Genomic DNA, 24,483 nt, shown 5'->3' on the forward strand with positions numbered 1-24,483 from the left:
TTTTATTATCACCAGACATTTTAAAGATTTTAAGACAGAATGGACTCACAGCATCACCATCACCGGTTATTTGCTTAATTACCACAATCTGGCAAAATGAATTCTTTCCACAGTATGTTTTTCTTTATCTGATCCAGCATAGTCATCTATCTGTCAGCATAGTTAGCAAAGCAGCTGTAATAGTGATGAATTTTACGCCAAGCCTCATCCAGCTGTCTTTTGTCTTGTATCAAGTGCATGACTGCACCCTGGTGTTAAGAGACGAGGAATGCAGCTGTGTCAGTGGCTGAACAGTAGGTATATTTCATCAAAGATTAAAACTTTACACACCACTGGAGAGCAGCTCTTCCCCACCTTTGCACTGCATTTCCTTTGGTGCAAAACGGTCCTGCTGTTTGCATGGAATTACATTCATTTGATTGGATTTTTCTTTTTTAAAGGGCAGCTTCTCCTTTTCATAACAAATCTTCAAGCCCTTCAAGTTCATAAAAATATTTTTCCCACAGATAATTTTAAGAATTTATAGTTAATGTTATCCTGTAGTGTGCACATTACACCAGGGCTGCAGTGTGCAGAGTACACAGTAACTATTATTTATTTTAAAATTGTGACAAATGACCATCACATGCTCTGAGAACTCAAGGTGTCTGATCAACAGTCCAAAACCAGCAGATATGCAATAGGCAAATAGGCAACAAAACTTTCCATTTGAGAAGCTGGGACCAGGTCATTTTTATTTTTATTTTTTCTTGTTTATATCACTGTAACCATGAATCAACAATCAAAATTGCTGCAAATTAAGTTTTCTGTTGATCTACAAATCAATGAATCATTTCAGCTGTTTCATCACAGCAGCACTGAAACTCACAACACAATATCCTATACAATTTTATACTAATAAGCATTAAAGCAAGTTTTCTAAATTGTCGTTATTGTATGAGATTTGCCCACAAATTCATTCATTTATTGTGATATTTTACTTATTTATTTAGGGGGGGAAACCTACAGATAGTGGTTTCTTGAATTAATTTTGCGTTGATTAAATATTTATTAGTTTAGATGAAGATTTTCTCTCAGTAGGAAAAGTGAAGTAACACAGAGCGACGAGACGGAAAGCTGTCTGACGTTGTGAATGATCAACGCATCAAGACGTGATTGGCCATGTCCGCGACAGATGTCACCGGCTGGACCAATCAGCTACAACACCGGTGACGCGCTGTCCAATCAGGTGTCAGCTTTCAGCTCATCGTCGAGCGAGAATGGGCGTTTGAGGGTGGGGTGACTCAGCCGGAAAACAGCTTTTTTTTAACACCTTGTAACCTGCGGAGCGGAGTTCACTGGTGAGTCTCGTTTGCTTTGCTGAACAATTTCAGTTTTTAATTTGTCTTGAAACATGCAACATGGTATCTAAATGCAGAAACCGGAGCATTTTATCCGTGTGTGTCGCCGGTTGATACGGTGATGTTACCCAGGGTCAGGGCATATGTCGGCTGTCACTATGCTCATAAAGTGTTGACAGGACCAAAATTAGCTTGCTGTAACGTTAACTGTTAGCCTAACTTGGCGGTTAGCTGGACAAGATGTACTACTGTCTGTGTTTAGTGCTTCCTGGCTCGTAGAAACACTGTTTTATTCGCGCTGGCGTTATTTGACTGTGCAGTAGCTCGCTTTCCAAATCATTGTTTCTCATTTAACTACAGTAACTGACATCTCAAACACGAAGCTGAGTCCGTTAGCTTCATTTACGAGATTCGCTGCAGCTAGCTGCTTCGTCATAGAATCGCTTTTCTAAAAAGAAAAGAAAATCTCAGAAATGAGCAATGCTGTCTCGTGTTTTCCCTCCATTAGAAAGCTATTTCTGGGCAGCAGAGCTCTGGCGAGAGAGGGAGGGGGAGAGGGGGTGATCATTGACCACCCTGACTCTTTTGTCTTGGGTGCCAAATTTTCTTAAAAACATTATTTCCACACACATTGTCTGTATCTAAAGGAATGACTGATGTAACCATGAAGCCACACCAGAAGATGTGACAGATTTATACTGTTTGGCCCCCCCTCTTTGTGCTCCTTCCTCTCTCTGGTCCTTATTTAAGTGAGGTTTGTGGTTAGCTTCGCCTGAAAGTATATATATATACACACATATATATGCTCCTGGCTCTCTACATTCATATCCCTAAACTATAGCAACCTAATCCAGATAGCTGTCCAGCCCGGCTTGCTATCTTTTGAATGTTAAGGGCCATAAAGATCTGCTGGGTGGAGCTGCCACCCCTCACCCACCCACGTGAATACTCAGTGCTACAGACACAGTGCAGTGGTGATATATGAATGGAGAGAGCTAGCACAACTCTGCATTTACTCTAATGGAACGAGCTTATGCACAAGAACCTAATGATTCATGGTGGTATAATATGTAGCATTGTAGCTCTGCATTTTCACCTTTTTATAGTATTGATAGCAAGCATAAAATCAAAAACAAAGCAGCTGTTATACCTAGATTAGCTGGGTTTAGAGTAGCTGGCTTGCATGCTGTGTTTCTGGACTTGCACTCACCTGAGTCTGTCATTGCTACTTTCATAAATCCTTTTCTTACCCCATTAAGTTCCAACTAATACATCTAACCAGAATAGAGGCCATTATTTATTCCCCAAAGTAACAGTTTAATGGACTTTGCAGGATAATTTGACTTACATATTTCTTCATTTTAGTAGCACGTAGGTTTACTGCAACATTTCAAACCAGCTGTCTCTGTAAGGCTGTGTTCAGACAGATGTTAGCAGCCCCCTCATTCATTTCACCCACGGGGTCATCTGGTAAAAGGTTGAACCTGACTAGGGCTGCAACTAACAATTCCTTTCTTGATTAATCAAGAATCGATGTCTATAAAATGTCAGATGATAGTGAAAATACTCATAATAATTTCCCAGAGTCAAAGGTTACATCTTTAAATGTCTTATTTTGTCCAAACAACAGTCTAAAACCAACCCAAAGATATTCAGTTTATTATAATATATGACAAAGAAAAGCATTCAATCTTTACATTTGAGAAGCTAAATCCACCACCAGTAAAAAAAAAATTACTAAAATGATTATTCAGTTATCAGAATAGTCGCAGAATAAATCGACTAGGCTAATTATAGCAGCTCTAAACTTGACTCAAGTTTTGCCACAACACAATACACCATTATCCGGCAACACACCGTGCCACTCAAAGTGCACGTTCCAGGGAAATCGCTTTTCTGAGTTGTAAAATCCATCCTCATAGTATTACATAAACCATTATGAAGTATTCTGACATCTAATATGCCTTTAAATTCATGGATCTATTACCCAAACTGTACTTCCTGGATTGTTTTTCATCAAGTCACCACTACTTGAAGCAAGACGCCCCCATCATTGTGTTTTTCCGGTTTGAACGCCCAGTCACTCACTGACAGACATCAGTCCTTTACTCAGCTGCCTCTGATTAGAACAATTCCTATTCAACGTGTTCTCTTAGACCTGCAAACATGTTATGCCTTTGTTGCAGTGTAACTGCATATTTGTCACTTATGTTTCGTTTTTGGAGACAGATAGTAGCCTTTTGTTAAGAGCAGCAAAGAGGAGAACCCCTCTACAGTGGAAGGCGTAAGCAAATTTAGGCTAAGAGGTCATGTGTCCCTCTTGTTATGGCCATTTATTTATTCTATTGTAGTAGGCTTCACAGTCTGAACAATTATTTTTAGACAGGCCATGGGTGTTTGACCTCTGTGGTGACAGTCGAAGGCCCTTCAGACTGGTAAGAGCCAAGTTCACATCATGGCAGCCTGGCGGGAGCTTTGCCACCCAACCAGGCAGTGGCACAGTACAGGGGATGCAGTTAAGATTTGACTGTTTTCTGCTGCTGCTCCTGAGATCTGTTGTCGCTTTCTGGTCTGAAAGGACCTTTAAGTTTACCAAAGGGCAACTGTAGTACTGCATGCTTTTGGTTCTCGGTGGAGAGATTTCTAGCTTCCATAGTTTGGTGATTTAATGAGTTTAATACTCAGTTACGTCTTGAGTTTGAGTAAAGACTAAAGAGTTGACCCAGTAGAGGCAGGGGGATCCCGAATATCTGTCCTTGTAGAAAAAAGTACACAGACTTCCTAAGCTGGAAATACATAGACCACTTCCTTGATTTATTAATGAGATTTTCAAATATTTAAGGACACTGCATAGATCAGTTTAAATGCACACTTCAGTCTAAGAGTCAATTATCACTGTCACAGTCAAAGGTTTGTAGCTCAAAGGTGAAATCCACGGCACATACATCCACTTTTCAGACATGTGACTTTTAAAAGCTCCAGTGTGAACAGTTCAAGTTGAATAAATGAGACTAATGAATGTAAATTATGGCCACTAGTTCACAGTGTAAACGCTGTGGAATTTGAAATATGTGTTGTTACATTTTCAAAGCAAAGCTTTACTGGAACTCCTGAATCATTTCGCAGGAGTTGATTTCATCAAGCTGTGATTACATATGTAGAAGGAAAACACATTTTAATAACCATAATAGGCAAAAAAAAAAAAGGCAAATTAAAGGTGAAGCCTTTCACATGTTGTAAAAATGTAATTAAGACTAGAAGACAAAACTCCAAATGAAGGTCAGTATTATGGGGTAAAAATAATCACACTTCATTTGTCAGATTTATCAGAGATCAATATGTAAAAGTCTGTCTATAAGCTCTGTGTAAAATTTCATACACTGTGTAGGCCAAAAAGTGACCTCAACTATGGCCTGCTGGTGGCACTAGAGGAACTGTTTTAAGTGAGCACACTGATACATTGCTGACTAAGAGTTGCTGAATATTTGACATACATTACCTCATTTTAAAAAGGATTGATGGAGAGTTTCAAATATTGACGTTTTGATATGTATAAAAAAAAAAAGCTGTTTCTGCAGCTGGTGGTGGAAGTTCACACCGGAGAATTAAATCCAGTTGATAAGCCCCGTTAAAGGCTTCCAGAAGATGCTTCCTTCCCACTTTGGTAGAGCTTAGGTGAGCTTATACCAGAGGAAACATTTCGCTCAGTGAGCTGGCTGATGTTAACAAGACTACTTATTAGACCCCTGTTGACCCGAGAAGCTCTGAAGAAAAGCTGTCGGCACATGAAAAAGTTCAAGTAATACTGGTCAAAATGTGAGTTGACCTTTGGACTGATGCTGGCGCCTGATGGTTTCTTGTTTTGTCCCGGGACCCCAGTTCTAAGCTCTGCACCATGGGGATCAAACCTTCTTGCTCTGCTGCTTGTGGAGCAGCCTTCCTAACCATCTGAGGGCAGCACAGACCCCAGACTCCTTTAAAACAGGCCTAAAAACCTTTCTATTAAAAGACGCTTTTCATCTGAACTTTTATTACTATTTTCTTTAATTTGTGTGTTCTGTGTTATTGATACTTCAGCACTTTGAGTTTCACTATGAATGAAAATTATCATTATTATTATTATTATTATTATTATTGATCTCAAAATGTGTACCTGCATGTCTCAGACTATCAGAGTTTAAAGTTACATAAAATCCTAAAGGAATTCGGCAATATAAGAAAAACAGCTGGAATAAATCAAGGCAGTAAAACAGCTTTATAGAAATGCTTTGCCCTGAGGCTTTTGCTGTCGGGACGTCAAGGTCCTGATGGCAAAAGTAGTGTTGGAGGCCGTATGAACGCCTGTGCATACTGCTTGCATAGAATTCCTGCATAAAAACATCATAGCTGTGCAGCAGACGCTTCAGGCCGGTGCTGTTACAGAGCTGTGATATTGAATCAGTTATTAATCGTGCCTGTTAAATACTGTGAGCTGCTGGTTGACGTGCAGCGGCTTGTTGTCCTTGATTACTAACCATCATAGGAGAGAACTTAGTCGGCCTTGCTGACTGAGTAACTAGAGTTGTGATAATGACTCACTTAGATAAATCGTCAGCCTTCAAATTTGAGACATTTTTATTTCAATACAACAAAAATAACTTAATGCATCTCACATTTCCATTTTAGATTCTACAATATTCACCTTTTAAATATGATACAAGATTTGACTAAAACAGTTGAGTTGTCTCTGACACATCGAATGGTTGCTCAGCACAAAATATTTCACAAAACACAAACAACAGATGTGGCAACACAAACAGGAGATATCTCAGCAACCACATAACTGTTATTTTTAGATTTTAAACACAACACCATGTGTGTTTTCAAATCCTTATTGATCAATACTGCATGTATCAATTACACCTCTATTGTATATTTGTTGATTTATATACATTGTAGAGTTGAAATGATTAATCAATTAGTCAATCAACAGAAAGTTACTCAGGAAAATGTTCATAAGTGATTGATTATTTGAAGTTATTCATGTAGCAAACTGCCAAAAATTCACTGGATCCAGGTCTCACATGTGAACCTGTGAACACACATTATGAACTATGATACTAAATTAAGTACATTTGGGGTTTTGGACTGTTGGTTCGACAAAGTAAGACATTTGAAGATGTCACTTTCTGACTTTTTATAATGATAATTTAAAAAAGAAAAAGATTTTTTTCTTTGTCATATATGACAACTAATTGAATTATATATATATTATATATATAATATTTTAACATTTTAGATTGTTAGTCTGAGGCCTCTGAGAAATTATCACAAAAAACTGCAATTTTTTCACTATTGTTTTAACATTTCATAGGCTAAACGATTATTCGATTAACTGACAAATTGAGAAAGGCAGCTTAATCAATAATAAAAATAATAATTAGTTGCAACTTTATTCAAATGTCTTGTTCAGTCACTCCAAAACCCAGTTATCTTTCATAGAAGACAACCTGAAAATATTAACATTTGAAAAGCTTTAACCAATGATTAGGTTTTTTTTTTTGTTTGTCTATTGACTAATTGATTAAAAATATCACATACACATATAGTTGGAACAGCTGAATTAGTGCGTTATATAGTGATATTTTAATTGATTAATATATTTATGGTTAGTAATCAAAACCTTTCATCATACTGCCTCATTACATGTGTGGTCATCATTTTCATCAGCACCACTTTATTTATATATATTTAATGGGATCTGCCTGCTTCTTCTTTTTCTTTCTTTTTTTTTTAAAAAAAAAAAACCCCACATCTGTTGGGTGTTGTAGTGCCAATCAATTCTTTGATTATTTATCATTTAAAAGGGTGAAACTGGGTGGGTTGAATTTGCCTTTTAATCAAATTCATACATCTCAGCTGATTGGATATTGTCTCTCTCTCTCCGAGTTGTCACAAAGTTGATCTGCATCTCAAAAAAAAAAAAAAAGCTGGGCTGAAGCATCAAGCACCAACCATTGATCGTGCTTTTTTAGCACACCAATGATCAATGTAATTCGGTGTACTGAAATAGCCCACCATAAGGATCAAGCAGCCAGCCCCATCAGTCACATGGTACACGGTGCAGCGACGTCATTAGGGCAGAGATTTGTGAAGAATAAGCAGGCAGAAGCACAGAGCCCCGGAGGTGCGGCACTTTCTTAGCATTTGCATCGTTCCTGTTGTTTTTTTTTCCTGGCCAGAGAGAGAACAGAGTATCTGTTCAACATTTTAGAGACCCAAATGCCCGGTCCCACCCAAGCCCTTTCCCCAAATGGAGAGAATAACAACGACATCGTCCCGGACAACGGAACCAACATCATTCCTTACAGGAAAAATACAGTGCGGGGAGAGCGCGCCTACAGGTAAATCAGTGTAATGCCGCATTTGATTTGATGTTAGTAAAAAAAATCATTTAAATAAAAAAAAAAGACGCTGCAGGCAGAAAACGGCACTCTGGCCTGGTCCCCCTCCTCCTACCCTTCCTCCTCCTCCTCCTCCTCGTCGTCTGTCGGGTTTCTGCTTTGCACCTATCCGCTATGTTCCCCTGTTGTCTCCCAGCCTCCTGTCATGTTAGTTCTCTGTATGTGTCCGACACTAAGGCGTAAATCTTCCCAAGTTAGCTTATACCCTTCTTCTGCTACTATAATACCTCCACACCCCCCCTCCAAAAAAAAAAAAAAAAATCATGGCTGGCGTGGAAAGTCACCAGTATATAATGTTGTCAAATGTGCTGCTGTGTGCGCAGACACATTTTTTTTTGGAGGACTGGATTGAAACGGTCCAGCTTTTTTATCAAAAATGACACAGTGAATACAGCCGCCCCTGCTACAATATTCCCATCGTGACATGACACTTCCTAATAATCCTCATTTTAATATCACGATGAATGTATTTGGAGGTGGTTGTTTTAATGCGTATGTCCCTCCTCGATACCTGCTGCACAAGCCTGGGTTTTTTCTCCTGTTTCCAATGCGGGCATCAGCCCAGCCCTGCCCGGCTAACAAAGCATGCTAGCAGCACATACATCCGCTTTGTTGACATGAGAGCGGCTGGCCCAGTTTCCTTCCTTCCTTCCCAGAGAATCAGTCAACCGATCCTCTGCTCCTGCAGCGCTGTGATAGCCCAACTTTAATGCTGAAGAAGGGTTATTATTATCCTGCATACCCCTGGTGAACCATGATGATGGTGATTTCGCACGGGTTTAATACCATAGTAGTCGCTGCTTTTTAATCCAATGAGAGGGGGGTGTTTTTTAATGTCCTGCTGTTACCTTATCATTGAAGTGAGCTGAAATAATTATGCTGCAGTCTTCATTTGTGTAAAGGAGTTTGGGAAGACTGCGCACTAATTCGGAAAGTTGGAAGTAGAGGGGGTGTATTTATTGTGTAGTGTAATATATATGTTACTCACTAGTACTTCATCGTACATACTTATATACAAAACATATGGTCAAACAATTACTGATCTGGCCTTGACTTCCACAAATGCACTCTATTTTTATGTCTTGCAGTTGCACACATGTTGACAGGCCAGTTGCAAACAAGTGTTGTCTTTGTGAAACTGATAAATAGTACGATTTTCTCAGAATGATCAATGGAGTTGCAAAAATGTGTTAAAAGCAATATATTGCAAGATATACTTGTGTGGGTGTTAATCGGCCTGGTCATTAAGGTGTAGTCTCGTTGTGGGGAAACGGTGAGAATGATGGCCCTTTTTAAATATTTCTGTTCCTAAAAGGTAACAAATGAAATTGAAAGTATTGATTCAGTATGTTGTGTCCATTCTGTTTAATGTGTATCTTGAGGATCAATGAGTTCCCTGATATATATTTTTTGGCACACTGTATGCTTTCAGTACACAGGGCTGAATGTCCCCAGTGCAAGTGGGCCAGGTGCCCCGGGGCCCCAAAAGCCACAGTTTTGCACGCAGATACTATTGCAGGCTTTGCAGTAGCTTTCTAATCACTTTGCAGGTAGAATCAAATAAAGGATCAAAGGCTATAATATAAATGGAGCTACTGCTAAAAAAAAATGGCATTGGCACCTTATTCTGTATAATGTGTATTCCCTGGTTTTAAGTGTAGAAATACTGAGGTTAAAGCTGTCAGAGAAAGATGTAGACAACAAACTATTATGATGTATTATATGTTTTAAAAGAGGTTTAGTCAAAGGTAGAAACACAACAAACCTGCTGACACATTTGTTAAAATCATGTTCCATAAGTTTAGCTTTTCTTTCTTATCTTTATTTTATCATTAAATTATGTTTTAATGTTGTGTACACATTTAAACCTACTAATGAATCTATCAAATTTATATCAACATGTGGACATTTTTTTGGATCATATTGTTCTCAGAGTTGATTTTGATTCTGATCAAATTCTCACATCGGTTCTTGTCTAATTCAATCTATAAATACAATTTTTTAAAAATTGAATTGCCTTCTTATTGGAGCTTTGACTAACTTGTTTTATCGTTTGACTGACTTGAATGACAGTGTGTGTACTCTACTCGATGGGCACACTTGCAGAGGACGAGGTGCATACACAGTGGACAGTAATGGTGACCTGCACTGTCACCCAGTTTGTAGTGGCCCATAGTATCTTATTGCCCATGTCCTTCCTCACTAGTCAATCTGACCATGTGCGTAGATGTTACACAGCGTATCATATATCAAATCTTGATGAGGCATTGCTGTTGGGCTTCCAGTGTCAAAAAGCAGATCTGAAGACTTTGTTTAAGTGATTAATAAATGTAATATGACCTGGTTTGTTCCAATTGTTATTAATTGGTATTTTGAGTAGATACAATGTGTGTCGTTGTGTTTCCTTCTCTCCTTTATGTCTTATATTATGAACTATGTGCTACACTCCCAGCAAATCTATATTGTCGTATATATTCTATATTCTACTGTTTACCATCTTCTGGATTTATTTGAACAGTAGATCAGTTTTTGGGGTCGAGAGGCTAAGCTGAGGCATGAGAAAACAGCAGCTTTATTTCAGACACATTTCATTTGTTTTTGAGTGTTATTGTTTCTCTGTTGCAGTTGGGGGATGGCGGTCAACGTATATTCTACCTCAATAACCCAGGAGACTATGAGCAGGCATGACATCACTGCCTGGGTTAACGATATTCTCTGCCTAAACTACACTAAAGTGGAGCAGCTCTCCTCAGGTGAGAACAGAACGAATCCTTATAAAAAACTGCACTTCTTTTATCATTTTATCTCATCCTCTTCTCTTCTGTGACGTACGAACACGGACCTGTAACACAAAGATCATTTTCCTGGGAAGCCAGTAGTTAAAGCAACCTGTGGAAACATGTTCACCTCTCCCTGGAAGAGTTGTCTATAAATAAACTTTTAGCCTGCTGTGTCCCCCTGCTGTGAGCAAGTAATCCAATTGCAATCACTCTGCCTACACACACACACACACACACACTAGCACACACACACGCTTTGTGTAGGCTACTTGTTTGATCTAGATTACTTCATATGTAGCTCTCTAGTTGGTCTGATGTGAGTTTTATCTGTGAATGGCAAGGTTCCAGTTATTCACTACCAGGCTGAGCTGGTGCCCTCTTTTCCAAATGGATAAAGGTCTAACTAGGCTTCGGTTAATATTAGCAATGCTACCAAGAACAAGCATTAATGGTTTTCTTTTTAAGGAAACCGGGTCAATCTGGACAGGGAAAAAACTCCCAGGCTTTTTTTTTTTTATGATTCCTGGTGATTTTGTTGTGGTAATACAGGCAGATGTGATACTGTAAATCCTGGCCTATAGCTGCTCTCAGTTTGCTGTATTTTTATTGTGGCCTTCCAGGTTTTTTTCAGGAAGGGCTTATGCAATCAACTAACATTTTTATTACGTCTTTAGGAGCAGCCTATTGCCAGTTCATGGATCTGCTCTTCCCAGGCTGCATCAGTCTTAAGAAGGTCAAGTTTCAAGCTAAATTGGAGCACGAGTACATTCACAATTTCAAGCTGTTACAGGCGTCCTTCAAAAGGATGAATGTGGATAAGGTGGGTCAACCAAACTTCACTTTCATTGTTGTTCAGATTTTCTTCAATTTCATGATCATACCTGTTTGATCCACACTGCTTCTGCTCTTTAAGTAAACTAGTTGAATTTGTATTTTGCCTACTTTCAATCCTACTTTTCCTCCTTGACTCAGATTATTCCTGTGGAGAAACTGGTGAAAGGCAGATTTCAGGACAATCTCGATTTCATCCAGTGGTTCAAGAAGTTCTTCGATGCCAATTACGACGGCAAAGAGTACGACCCAGTTGCAGCCAGGCAGGGTCAGGACGCCATTCCCCCGCCTGACCCCGGCGAGCAGATCTTCAACCTGCCAAAGAAGTCCCACCATGCAGCCAGTTCCCCAACTGCAGGTAAGTTGCGTAAAGGAAAGAGAAGTTTTACAAGACCACGAATGATCCACACTGATTTTAATTTGCAAATATCTCTTTTGATATCTTAAAGTCACTACGACATATTATAATATTGTACCTGGCCAGAGTTACCTGGAGAGACTTTATTATAACAATTATATTCATATCAATAACTCATGTGATTATTATATGTAAGTTCTAGTAATTTTCCAACATCTAACAAACAAATATTTTAGTTTCCCAAGAAATTAGTAACCACATTACTAATTCAGGCCAATCAATCAAGGATAAATTAAGAAATGATGAGTAATAAACCTGCTCTCTGCTGTAGGAGCATCAAGGTCAAGCTCTACTACCCCCAAGTCCTCGACACCGACATCCAGACCCTCGTCAGCCAAAAAGATCCCTGCAACACCAACTCCTGCCAAAGGGGAGAAAGAACTGGAAGCACAGGTCACACATCTTACCGAGCAGGTACGTCACACATATGAAACGCTCAGTTCCAGCGCTCAGACAGGAAGGCATCTCATCGTCAAGTTTTAGTATCCTCCTAAAAACAACAGCCAAACTGTTTTCTCCGCATTGCTCACATTCCTACTCCTTGCTCTGTCTGTCTCTGTTGTCGGCGATAGAGAGACAGCGTGCTTTCAGAGGAGAGATTAAAGAGTGCAACTGAATTAGGGATAAAATTAAATTATCTGTAAATGCGTAATTTTTCTTTCTGTAGTTTATTGATGTCACATTAAAGATGAATTACTGCCTCTCATCCACTGGGCAAAGGAACCTTTCCTTTATTTGATGTCTTAGTTGCAATTTGGCATCTTTAAAGTGCTGCACCAGATCATCAGCGACACAGCTGGTTTAGACCAAGATAAGGAAAATTACTGACAGTTGTTTACTAATTATTTAACTATTTGGTGTTTTACGTAGCTGCTGCTGTTGAGAAGAAATGGAATGTACATGTATCATCAAAAAAAAAAAGGTGCATTGGCACCGTCAATGATAAAGTTATGTTGATCGCTTTGGAAAAAGAATGTTTATGTCCTAAAATGGACGAGTCAGAGTACAGACCTCAGTCATGTCGAGAATTTGTGGCAAGACTTCAAACTCGCTCATGGTTCATTGAGCAGTTTTGCAGAGATGAGTTGGGGGAGAAAAATGAAGTGTCCAGATGTGCGTAGCTGATACAGACATGTACACATAGATAAATGTTGCGATTGCTGCCAAATGTACCTCTACCAAATAGTCACTTAAAGATCCCCTCCACATGTTTTAAGACCCATAAAAAGACTAATAATCTGTGTGTGTTATGTTTTACCTCATCAGAAATTCTTATAATTACATCTCCTCCTTCTCCTGCATTGAAAAATCCAGAATATGTGAATATGCAAATATTTTTCATTCCAAAAGTTTTAATTGCAAGTTTCCTCATCACACTTGTGTAAATTGCATACTGGTTTGTGACGTCACAGAACTCAGCTTGTAGATACGCACTTAAAACTGAGATTTAAGGTGAACACAGTGAAACTTTCCACTTTCATCAGATAAATGTGAAAACAGCCTTCCAGTGTCAAACTCTGAAGCTCAAACATCCAACTGAAGGAACAAGAAGAAAAACACATTTTTGAGTGGAGTGTGACTTTATGGGAAGCAAATACTAATGCATTAATTTAGTGTGCATTTTATATACGTAATTACATGGGTCCGTTTCCAGATATGTTTTCCCTTTGACATTTAAGTATATTTTTGATTTATCAGTATAAAAATAGTGCTTCAACATAGTTAAGAAACCTCAAACAAAATAAAGGAAGTGAAGACTTTTAATCCTGTGAATAGCTCAGTCAGTAGGTTCAGTCTGCAGAACTGCACATTAATACAATCCATGTGTCCATGTAGTCGTTCCACTCTGAGATCCAACTAGTTTCTGCAAATGTAGGCAGTCTAGTTGTAGCTTTATTAATTTGGTTGGTACACTTTAGATTCAAGCCAAGGACAAAACTAAAATGAAAGTAATTTGAAGCTTTTCTAGCTTGCTTACACAGCGTGTGACCAGTCAAGCCAGAAAAAACCCCAAAGTATTCATTTCATGAGGATGTGAAATGAAGAAAAGTCCTTAAAGTTGTGAAGCTGTAAACAGCAGATATGGTATTTTTACTTGACACATGACTAAATGATCAATAGATTACCTAAATAATGATAAGATATTGATTGAGTTTCAATCCATAGAGTAATTAATTAAACAGTTTAGCTACTCTGGACTTCTCTTATTGAAGTGAAGTGATTTGTGTACTTAAAGTAACTTTGTTTGAATAATATTTCTGCTGATCTTTATCTTGAGTCTTTCAACATGTAACGTTTTTTTCTCAGAATGAAGCACTTAAATCAATTGGAAATGGAAATGTGTGTTACTCATCTGCTGATTGTCCAGTTGAGCTCGTGACTGCTTATCTCTTTGCTGCCGGACCTTAACCAAAGTCTGCACAGTTTTGTGCTTGAAACAAGAATAACCCTTTAAATATATTGGTTTTTGTAGGTGAACACATTAAAGTTGGCACTGGAAGGAGTGGAGAAGGAGCGGGACTACTACTTCAGCAAGCTGCGAGAGGTGGAGCTGCTGTGCCAGGAGCAGGGCGAAGAGAATGCCCCTTTTGTCGATCGGCTAATGGAGGTCCTTTACGCTTCAGAAGAACAGGTCAGTCTGCTGTCGACTGACCCTCAATTGATCTGAACAGGATTCAGGACAGTTGCAGGCTGTTTTCTTCGTGATTGGATGGATTTTTTTGCAGCAGTGTGCATCAGTAAAATGTGTGAGAGCTGTTTTTCCAAGTGGTGAAATCATGTGGAAGTTATTGTGCGGTTGATAGTAATAAGAATTCAGTCTTTGTGTGTTATCACATGTCTTTGCCTCAGAGCATACTCAGTTCAATAGCACTGGTATTCAGTTGTCTGTGCCCGATTTTTTTTTCTTTTTTTTTTTAGGAAAGAGTGGAGGATCTGGCTGAGGGAGACGGACAGGAAGTGGACCAGGATGCCCACGATGAGGCACCAGATGATCAGCAGGAGGAGCAGGATGAATACTGACTGCCATCATCCCTCACCGCAGTTACACCCCTCTTTTTAATATGTGAGAACTGTTAAAAGGATTTTAATTTTTCCTCATGGTTTTATTTTTTTGTTCTCTCCAAGACTGAGCACATGAAGCAACCTCCTCAATAGAAGCACCATCACGTTTTTATTTTTTTGTACCCCTCTCTCTGCTCACTGTTCGATGTTTTCTCGTGACTTTTTGGTGAACTGCTGTGGCAGGTTTGTGGTCATGACCTCCACCAGCAGACAAGCTCAGACCATCACAGAAGTTTCCAAGGACTGTGTGGGTGGAAAGTCGATTCAAATCCTACAGTAGATGTGATGAAATGCTGAAGACAGGTAACTTATACCTGTCAGCGCAAGTGTTAACTTCCCAGCTTCTGTCCTTTTTTCATTTTATTTTGTTTTTATTTTGCATATCAACAATATTAATCAAGAGAATGCAATAAGCAAAGCCCTGAAAGGGCTCGTAGTAGCTCTTATTTAACCTCCTTCCATATGTTGCACTGACATTTGACTCTGTACTGGACAATCTGTCCATAGACCCTCACCATATTTATTATTAAGCCTTAGGAATAGTGCAAGATTCTGCATTGCATCCTCGTGAAGGGGGACAATACAGTCAATGAATTGTGAATAAAATGTAGTAAAATGCCAACTTATGACTGTTTGACAGCTATTCTCACAAATTACATTTCAGATATAATCAGTGTGCTCAACAATGTGTTATTCACACCATACATGGTGGTTTGGTGATAGAGGTTCACTTGGTATGCCACAAACGTAGGGAAGGTACATTACACATTATACATTATTGTGGACTAGTCTTATTATGATGCAGCGTTTTTAAGTTCGAAACCTCAGCTGGAACTTGTGGTCTGTTCAGATTTCAGGCGTTTATTCAGATTTTTTTAAACCACAGGTCTTAGGGAGACAAGTCAGTTCACTGAGTAATTTGCCATGCTATATTCCAGTAAGTACATTGTATACCCTTTCTTAATATTGCATTTACTAATATTGAACTGGGCAGTGCACCATAATGCTTTAGTCATATATTATTGTGTAAATGAAAAGGAATGTAAACATGTACTGTCAATAATTAATGAATGGTAAATGTTTTTTTTCATGTCCCACTCATTATGCATTCCCCAAAAAACGTGTTGCATGTTTGCATTTTATTTGTGAATAACTTGACCTGCTTTTTACATATTTAATAAAAAACAAGTATGTTAAGTGAGCTTTTGTATGTTTAACCTGCTATTTGAAAGTTGTTGAGATTCGGATGGATTTGCTGTAATAAAATTATGTTTGAGTCCATGGCAGTGTTGTCATGTCACTCCAAGTTGACAATCTAACAGTGGCAACTATTGATCATAGTTCTGAGAACTAAATTAAGTTATGTGCTGTAAATATCAATAATATGCCTTTTAACTAGAGTTTGATGGTGTTTTTTGTTTTACCTTTTCAGAGTAGAGACAGGAGGCCATTAGCATGATGATGCAGCTCCAGCAAATGGAAAAAAAAAAGTTTCTAAATTGGTCCTAAGTTGTCAGTCTTTCATCAGGGGATGATTTAGTTTGTCAGTATTCACATGAAGACAATGCTCCATATAAGCAAGAAGTGCTGAGAACTTAAACATAAACTCTAAAGTAAATGTCCTGCAATTTTTCATTAGTACAAGTACAGAAGTATTATCAGCAAAATGTACTTAAAAGTTACTTCTTATGCAAAATTGTCTCTTTCAGAGTGTTAGAATATTATTTATTTGATTGTATAATTTATACTGATGCATTAACGTGTGAGTAGCATTTCAATGTTGAAGCTGGTGGAGCTAATAATCTGTATCAATTTGTTTTTTATGTACATTTTTAATCTGAAAAGTAGTAACCATAGTTGTCAGTTAAATGTAGTGTAGTAATAAGTATAGTACATCTACTCAAGTACTGTACTTAAGTGCAGTGTTGAGGTTTATGTCACTTTATACTGCTGCTCTACTACATTTCAGAGGGAAATATTGTACTTTTTACTCCACTACATTGTTTTCACAGCCATATTAATTTACAGATATAGATTTTGTGTGCTCAAGCTTACTCAAGCCTTTGTAAAATATTTAAGTGTAGCTACACAAGTAACAATCTTCAAGTTGCCTTCATGTTAATAAATCAATAATAATGATCCAATAATATGCATAAAAGGAGTAAAACATATAATAAATGCAGGACTTGTGTTTTTTTTTTTTTAAACTTATTACTATTTTCACTGAAGTACTTCTTCCATTACAGCTGAAATGCAGCAAGATTATTAAGTAACAAAATGGAAACACTAGTGTAAAGTAGTGTTAGAAATACCCGGAGCGGATTTATTGATCTGGGGGTTCCAGGCAAATGCTGCGTAATTTTCATCCTTTCTCTAACTGGGAATGTTGGTATTTTTTGGCAGTGGTAGAAGAAGTACTCAAAACTTTTTTCTGAAGTAAAACTATTAATACTGCACAGTAAAAATACTGTTAAAGTCCTACATTCAAACTTTTACTTAAAGGTGAAGAGTGAAAGTGAAGTATTAGTAGTATAATGTACTTAAATTTACAGCTGCCCAAGGTGGAGCTTTTAATTCTTACATAATGCTGTATATTTAATGAATAATAATGCATCATATTTGTTATATGTTGTGAGTAAAAATCTGAATCTGCAACATAACCAGTATCAATTCTGTGTCAGGTAAATGTAGTAGTTCATCGTTTTCCTCTGAAGTTGAAGTAAAAGTATACAGTTGTATATTTTTAACTGCTTTGGGGGCTTTTTTAAGTTATTTCAGGGAACAATGAGTTAGAATAGCAACATAATTCAATATTTTTCATATCTAAACATGATAAATCTGTAGCTGATGGGGGCCCAGGCAGTTACCCGCCTTGCCTGATGGTAAAGTCCGTCCCTGCAAATACCTCAAGATTGTACAGTACTTGAGTAATTGTCCACAGACTGCCGGCGGGTCCTCGCTGGTGAATAAACAAACGCACCTCTCTCTCGATTGAGCCAGCGCGACAAGTGGGTTCTCCTGTTAGATAGCTTGATTTGCAAACTCGTGAGGTAATAAACGCCGGTAAAGACGAACTGCACCATGATGGGTTGATAAAATCGGTTTTAATAAATAGCGTCGTGTGAGGACACACGTAAACTAGGCTTCAGCAGTTCCCTAAACTTCATTCATTTTGTCGCCATGTCTTCTAGAAAGGTAAGAAACCTGCTAACTTGCTAGCCAGACTGTTAGCTTTGGCAACTCAAGTTATCCAACTCTGCCTGCCCACAGCGTTTGTTTACCTGTTAGCTGTGTAATAGTTAGCATGCCATGATTAAAATATAGATTTTTATCCCCACAGACACTTAGCAAACCTGTCTGTAATTCAGCTGTTACAGTAAAACCCTGTTAACTTGGGACTATCATCACAACCAGCATCAAAGCTAACAGGAGCTAACGTTATGAAACAATTTCGTTTCCGTTAAGCTAGTGAAGTTAAAAGTTTTTAAACCTCACCTCTCTGGCCTGTCTGTTCAATCTTTGCAGCGTAAAAAGTACAGCAAGGATATAAAGTGCGTTTTCTTTCCGGACGATGTCGAAAATGGTATGAAAGAAGTGAAGAGAGAGCCATCATCTCTGTCATCTGTGTCTTCCGCCAAGAGTTGGCAGAAATGTGGGGACAGTTTTCTGAACACTCCAGTGATAAAGGTACAATAAGTCCTATGAAGTGCATCATGACTTTATTAATACACCCTTTTATTCCCCTGCTGCTCTAACATTGTTGATATATATTATTTGTATGTTGCAGAACCTCAAGTCATCAGGAAAGAAACTGTCTGCCATAAGAAAGTTGGCACAGTCTCCTGCCTCAGGTAATTTGTTGTTCACTAATTGAAATACTCCAAAACACAGTGATGATTGGGGCTGAGCATTAAATTGATACTTTCTATTTATTATCTACCATCATACTGTGATTCAGCATACTGACTCTGAGTAACTGACTGTCAGTATGGTGTATCACAAGCCCAAGTTGTGTTATCTAGTTCAACTGCAAGCATTTAAATGTCCAAACTTTTAATAAATCCACATTGTATTTAATATGCATTGATGGAGTATTGAGTTTACCCCGTAGCACTGAAAGTTTCTTAATATATCTGCTAAGTACATTTTTAGTAATTTATATTTTTAGTAGTTAAGTTTGTTTAAATCATTTATTCTGCAAGTGCACTGTTTTTGGTGTGGGAGGATTTAATTTCAGTGTATGCGAGTACTGAGAAATGACAATAAAGAAGTCTTGCATCTTCAAAAATGAGCAAGCAGTAAAAGCTGTCATCAAATGTCTGGTTAGGTCTGTTATCTTGTTTACTTATTATTTCATCAGATAGTTCCGTAAGATTTTCCAGTTTTATACTATATTATGAATGAAAAGTTAGTTAGTGCGGGTGCGTATGTTTTCCCACAGCGGGGGAATTTAGTCCCTTAACTCTGTGGACCTGCAATGTTTTTACATCATATATTTTATATTACATCTTCACTTAATTTATAACATGATATCATCCCTTTTTTCATACTTATGTGCTCTTGTGTTTGGCCAGTGCAGACCAGTGCTGTTCACCGTAATGAGGACCCAGTGCACATTGTGTGGAGCTCCAGTGACAGCGAACAGTCTGACGATGAGACCCGGGAGCAACATCTGTCCAGAGTTGTGGCACAGCAGCAGCAACATTGGCCTCAGAGACCAGGCAGACCCACAGCTCCTATTCAGTCTTACACCAAAGCGCTACGCATGCTCAGCACTGACAAAGGTAAATGGAGTGGCTGAGTCCGTGACTCGCTGAGTCACGGCTGGAAAATAGTTTGTTCCAATTGCAGTTCAGCTCTGCAGCTGACCTTTGTCTTTAAGTCTCACATTATACTAGTTCTATAAGACTTAAAGCCATTTGGTTGTAACATCTTAATTTTGTGAGCTTTAGAGGTGCTGAAGGCACATTTTGTTATGTTTGGATGGAACCAGTTTCCACTTGTTTCCAGTCTTTTTGGCCAACCAGCAGCTAGCTTCATATTAACACTACAGACATTAGAAAGCAAGTAAATGTATTTTGTTGACGCATTTGTCATCCTGTGACCCAGGTAAGGAACTTTGGTCACATGATAACAGCTCTGTAATCTCCATTTGCTCATGAAGACTGTGAGATATGAAAGCTCCAGAAAAAGATAGTTGCTTGTTTTGTCAAATGTGTACCCATAGTCTGCCTGTCTTTTTTTTTTCTTCCTTCCTTTTGTCTTTCCTTCCTTCTTCATTCTTTTATAGATGATGTTCCCGTTATAGACACAGACAGTGATCTAGATGAATCTGAGGAGGATGTTGAAAAGGACAGTGGGCAACAAATCTCTGACTGTGGGTCAGAGTCCTTTGATGAAAAGCCAGAAGACTTACCTGTCAAACCCACAAGTGTGAGTGAATTATCCTTACATTGATACTTTCTGTTGCTTCCAGGCAACCTGTGTTACAGCCAGCAGCAATGCATAATTATGAAATGCATATAGGTGCATGAGGCAGAGTTGTCTGTAGGCAATGTAACATAGCCAAGTGTGTTAAGTGTATAAATGGACACTAGATGGGGCTGTACGCCTTCTTAAGCTCCACATCTGTAGTTAATTGAGTCCAGTGTATGACACATAGTGTTACTAAATTAAACATGTTTATTAGGGTTATACATGAGTGTCAGTACTTTTCCTGAAGTCCAGTAACATGATTATAATTTGTTCACTATGTGCATTAAACATGATTAAGAAAACTTGTATCTTTGGCTTATATTGCATTAAAAGGATAGGTTCACAAATTTTCTTAAAACAACAGTCAGGTGCCCATATAAACACTGGAAGAGGTTTTCCTCGCTGTAATCATTCCTCCTGTTCATACTGGCTATTAAAAAGATTCCCTTCAAATGCACTTTCAATTAAAGTGATGGGAGGCAAAATCCAGTGTGTCTACACTAATTTTGTGCAAAAATGCATTTAAAAGTGTATCTGAAGCTTATATAAGGCTTCAGCAGTTTGAATTAGTCATATTAAGTGATTATCTGCCACATGTACAGTCCCTCTTTGTGTTTCCATGGATAGTGTTTCCCTGTCAAGCTGTGGTTGAAGTATAGTAATAAAGAGACAGACTTTGGCAGTAAAAAGACTGAAACGTTGAAAGATATCTACTTGATTTGACTAATTTGGACAACTGAAGCGACATATTAGCTTCAGATAAACTATTAAATACATTTTGCACAGGGAGGACTGTGGATTTTGGCCCCCATCACTTACATTGTAAGTGCATTATGAAGGGAACTTCTAATGGTCAGTATGAACAGTAGGAATGATTACTGCAAGAAAAGCTATTTCAATGTTCATTTGGGCACCTGACTGTTGTTTTAAGACAGACTTGAAAAACTGTGAACCTGTCCTTTTAAAGCCTGTGTGTCAGTATGGTGTATAATAATATTTATGGCATTGTCTATTGTTTTTGGTCTTCATATCAGTGTTGTTTGTGTTATTTTGATTTAATTGTTTTTATGATATATACATATCCATTACTCCACTAGGTGGAGTATTGCAGTCATTTTCTAATATCCTGAATGGGCCTAACCGGCTCAAACCAGTGAACTTTCTAGATTCAGGTAAAGTTTACAACCTGAGGTAGCAATAAAACACTGATTTAGTGTGGAGGGAAAGTTATTAGCAGTTATTTATACTATAGTGAATGTATTCATGATGAACATTTTTCTAATTTATCAATTAAAAAAAAAACTCTTACTTTTGATCATCTAAAACTCAGATTTGCGAAGAATTGTAGTATCTAAAATCAAAACTCTGTGTCATAATTACAGTTTTCTTAATATTTTATTAGACATATACATTTGTTATCATTGGAGTCCATCTCCTGTTGACCTTCTAGTGTATTCTGGAGACTTGGATTGTTCCTTTCCCAGAAGTCATTCAGGAGCAGTGTTTGTTAAAGGTAGGGCTGGCAATGAGAGAACATACAAGGAGTGGTGAAGGTTTTGTGCTCAGGTTCAAGACCACACACAGTGTTTAATCATTGCTGCACACATTACAACTTGTAATCAATCAGGTAGATCTGGCCAAATTACTCAGGTGACGTGGTTGTCTTGATAGTGGTTTATAAAAATGCTCTGGTTGAAGCTTCTGCGTTTGTAATCCACTGAATCATCACAGCACAGTAAAAAGCTGTCCTTGCTAGAAGAAGATGAATTTAGGTAACCTGTATCTTGTGATGAGGTTTTGAGTGTGAAGGCTGTGTTTTAGAGGAAGCATGTTGATAGATTAACATCACTCCCACAGACCCAGCTACTTCCTCTTGTCACAGTTTAATTTGCTGCTATCAGCTTTCTGGGGTCAAACGAGATTGAAGATCACCTAACTCGAGGCTTGTGGTCAGAGGCCTCCCAGAAAGAAAGACTTGAAGGGTCCTAGTTTCTCAGATATGGTCATACTGAAATTTATGCATGTGGTAATTTTTGACAGTTTGATAGCTAATCATGCAAGTGTGTATTCACAAATGGGTTAAAATTTAGATATTTGTTATATGCATTAGGGCTGGGCAATATATCGATATTATACTGATATTGTGATATGACATTATATATCGATGTCTTATAAAGCCTTATTCATTCTTTATTAATCATTATAGCCACATTACTGAACGATTATCAAAAATCTCACTGTGTAAATTAGGGGTGTCGCAAAATACCAGTATTGATGAGTGATATTTAAAAAATGAAATATTGATATAATGTTAATAATACACATATGATAATATTGTGTAAATAATCCAGCGCCTCTTAAAGCCCCTTAACGTTCCAACGGCCCGTCCATGGGCTGTCACACTGTTAAGTGCACAACTATGCTATGTACACAGCTCCTGTCTTGAAGTGGGCCCTCATATGACGCATCTTTGGAAAGATTCTTATGATGCAAGCTATTTCAAGATACAATCACAACAGCAGGTACAATCTATGCCTCTGTCAGACCACCAACACAAACAATTACAAAATTCACACTACTCACCTATGAAGCCTCATTATCCCACTCAATGATACAACTCCAACAAAAACAGTCTTGTTAGATTGGCAAAGGTCCAGTCGATCCAATCCAGTAAAATATTAAGTCCTAAACACATTAATAAATATCCACAAACAGCTGTTGCATCATTTTAATTAGCCGACAGATGTCCTAATCTTCCCATGTCATAACTTGCGTTATGACATGGGCATGTAAGCATTAGCCACACCTCGGTATCAAAATGGCGGCTGCACTCTGACCTTTCGATTGACACCTCACTTGACCCAACAGGAGCTTCCATATCCTGTCCACAGCCTACAATAGCCAACGAGAGTCCGCGCTGAAAGGAGGTGTGTGTCCCTCTTCTTTCGTGTAAAGACCAAGCAAATAGGAACAGATTCTGCTGATGACTGGCACTTCAAATAGGAAATTCCAAAAAAGACCATATGCTGCTTTATTGCTTTTTACAAAGGCACAACGTGGAAATTATTTAAATATAAATAATTTGCTGTGATTGACTTTTTATATGAACTCCTTTTCCATGATAGCACTTGTTTTGACTCTTTTATATGCACAAGTAGTTTAGTTTCAGGAAGGGAACAAAGCACTATAATATGTTTATGCTTCAGTTACTCTGAAGCAGGGGTTATTTGGTGTCTCTAAATGGCCTTTTTTTTGGAAGATGGCTAGACATACTCTTAGAAAAACATGTAAAATATTCATTTTCTGTATGAGTATGTACCATTATGGTTACTGACTCTCTTTCCACTTCCCTACACTTGTAATTTGAGTGCAATTCATTTGCCAGAAAAGAGGCAAAACACACAATAAAAAAAGTTAAAGATGATTTGATTGATAGCATTATTATTATTTTCAAATTTTCCGTAGATAATATCATTATTGTAAATTCTGTTGACCACAATAATCGTGTTGTGAAAATCTGATATCATAATAGCCCTAGTGTAAATATTTGTGAAAGCAGCAGTAGTCATCCCTACAATACTGTTGCAATATCAATATTGTAGTATTTGGTCAAAAATATCATTATATTTGATTTTGTCATATCGCCCAACCATAACGTACATGTACCTATTTATCATGATCATTTTTACTGAATTAGAACAGCAGAATGTGGCGTCCTAGTTTAAAATGGTTTGCTGCCTGGAAAGCTTGCTTACACAGTGCCAATACTAAATCAAACCGGATCTAACAGGATACAGAGGGGAAGAACCCAGTCCAAGGCAAAGTTTATTACTCCAGATAAATGCATGGCTCACTCACTTGATGCACTTCTGCCAGATTTCTGTGTTATTGTACTAGCAGTGAAAGTGGATAGGCGGAGCTGTGAGAGCGACTTTGCATTTCAAGGCCGAACAGGATGGCCGCTTCCCAGATGAAGCGTGTTGCTCCGTCCAAGCCCCTAACATCAGCCGCTTACAGGGTCAACAACCTCCAACCGCATCACGGCTTTGCTAGATCAGGGCCGTGTCAACAGAGCAGGACTATAAACATCTTTTTACTACTGTTTGTTCAGGAAAACTTAGTAGTGGATGAGG

General features: G+C 38.2%; 2 protein-coding genes across 3 annotated transcripts in view; both read left to right on the forward strand.

Moving 5' to 3' along the window:
* Positions 1 to 1,239: 1,239 nt before the first annotated feature.
* mapre2 (microtubule-associated protein, RP/EB family, member 2) lies at positions 1,240 to 16,156 on the forward strand. Of its 2 annotated transcripts, XM_044368671.1 has the most exons (8): positions 1,279 to 1,340; positions 7,562 to 7,723; positions 10,409 to 10,536; positions 11,238 to 11,383; positions 11,536 to 11,752; positions 12,084 to 12,226; positions 14,286 to 14,444; positions 14,732 to 16,156. In XM_044368671.1, the coding sequence occupies exons 2-8, from the start codon at positions 7,602 to 7,604 to the stop codon at positions 14,831 to 14,833; spliced, it is 1,017 nt and encodes a 338-aa protein (XP_044224606.1). In that variant the 5' UTR covers positions 1,279 to 1,340; positions 7,562 to 7,601; the 3' UTR covers positions 14,834 to 16,156. The 2 variants fall into 2 exon arrangements, with proteins under 2 accessions (XP_044224607.1, XP_044224606.1); XM_044368672.1 differs by lacking the exon at positions 7,562 to 7,723 and having other exon boundaries at positions 1,240 to 1,340.
* Positions 16,157 to 17,810: 1,654 nt separating this feature from the next.
* spidr (scaffold protein involved in DNA repair) overlaps positions 17,811 to 24,483 on the forward strand; it is a 34,209-nt gene continuing 27,536 nt past the window's right edge. Inside the window, exons 1-5 of the mRNA XM_044368670.1 lie at positions 17,811 to 18,070; positions 18,401 to 18,562; positions 18,663 to 18,726; positions 19,450 to 19,659; positions 20,166 to 20,308. Of these exons, the coding sequence (XP_044224605.1) occupies positions 18,056 to 18,070; positions 18,401 to 18,562; positions 18,663 to 18,726; positions 19,450 to 19,659; positions 20,166 to 20,308 (594 nt within the window). The 5' untranslated portion in view covers positions 17,811 to 18,055. The remainder of the gene's footprint in view (positions 18,071 to 18,400; positions 18,563 to 18,662; positions 18,727 to 19,449; positions 19,660 to 20,165; positions 20,309 to 24,483) is intronic.

Source organism: Thunnus albacares, chromosome 12 (assembly GCF_914725855.1).
Source record: "Thunnus albacares chromosome 12, fThuAlb1.1, whole genome shotgun sequence".
NCBI lineage: Eukaryota > Metazoa > Chordata > Actinopteri > Scombriformes > Scombridae > Thunnus > Thunnus albacares.

What these genes read in the sequence shown, in the direction of transcription:
- mapre2 (XM_044368671.1), top strand. Translation starts at nt 7,602, where the DNA reads ATGCCCGGTCCCACCCAAGCCCTTTCCCCAAATGGAGAGAATAACAAC. An exon ending in AGTGGAGCAGCTCTCCTCAG is followed by an intron (nt 10,537 to 11,237) that starts GTGAGAACAGAA and finishes TTACGTCTTTAG; the next exon opens with GAGCAGCCTATTGCCAGTTC. An exon ending in AAAGGATGAATGTGGATAAG is followed by an intron (nt 11,384 to 11,535) that starts GTGGGTCAACCA and finishes TCCTTGACTCAG; the next exon opens with ATTATTCCTGTGGAGAAACT.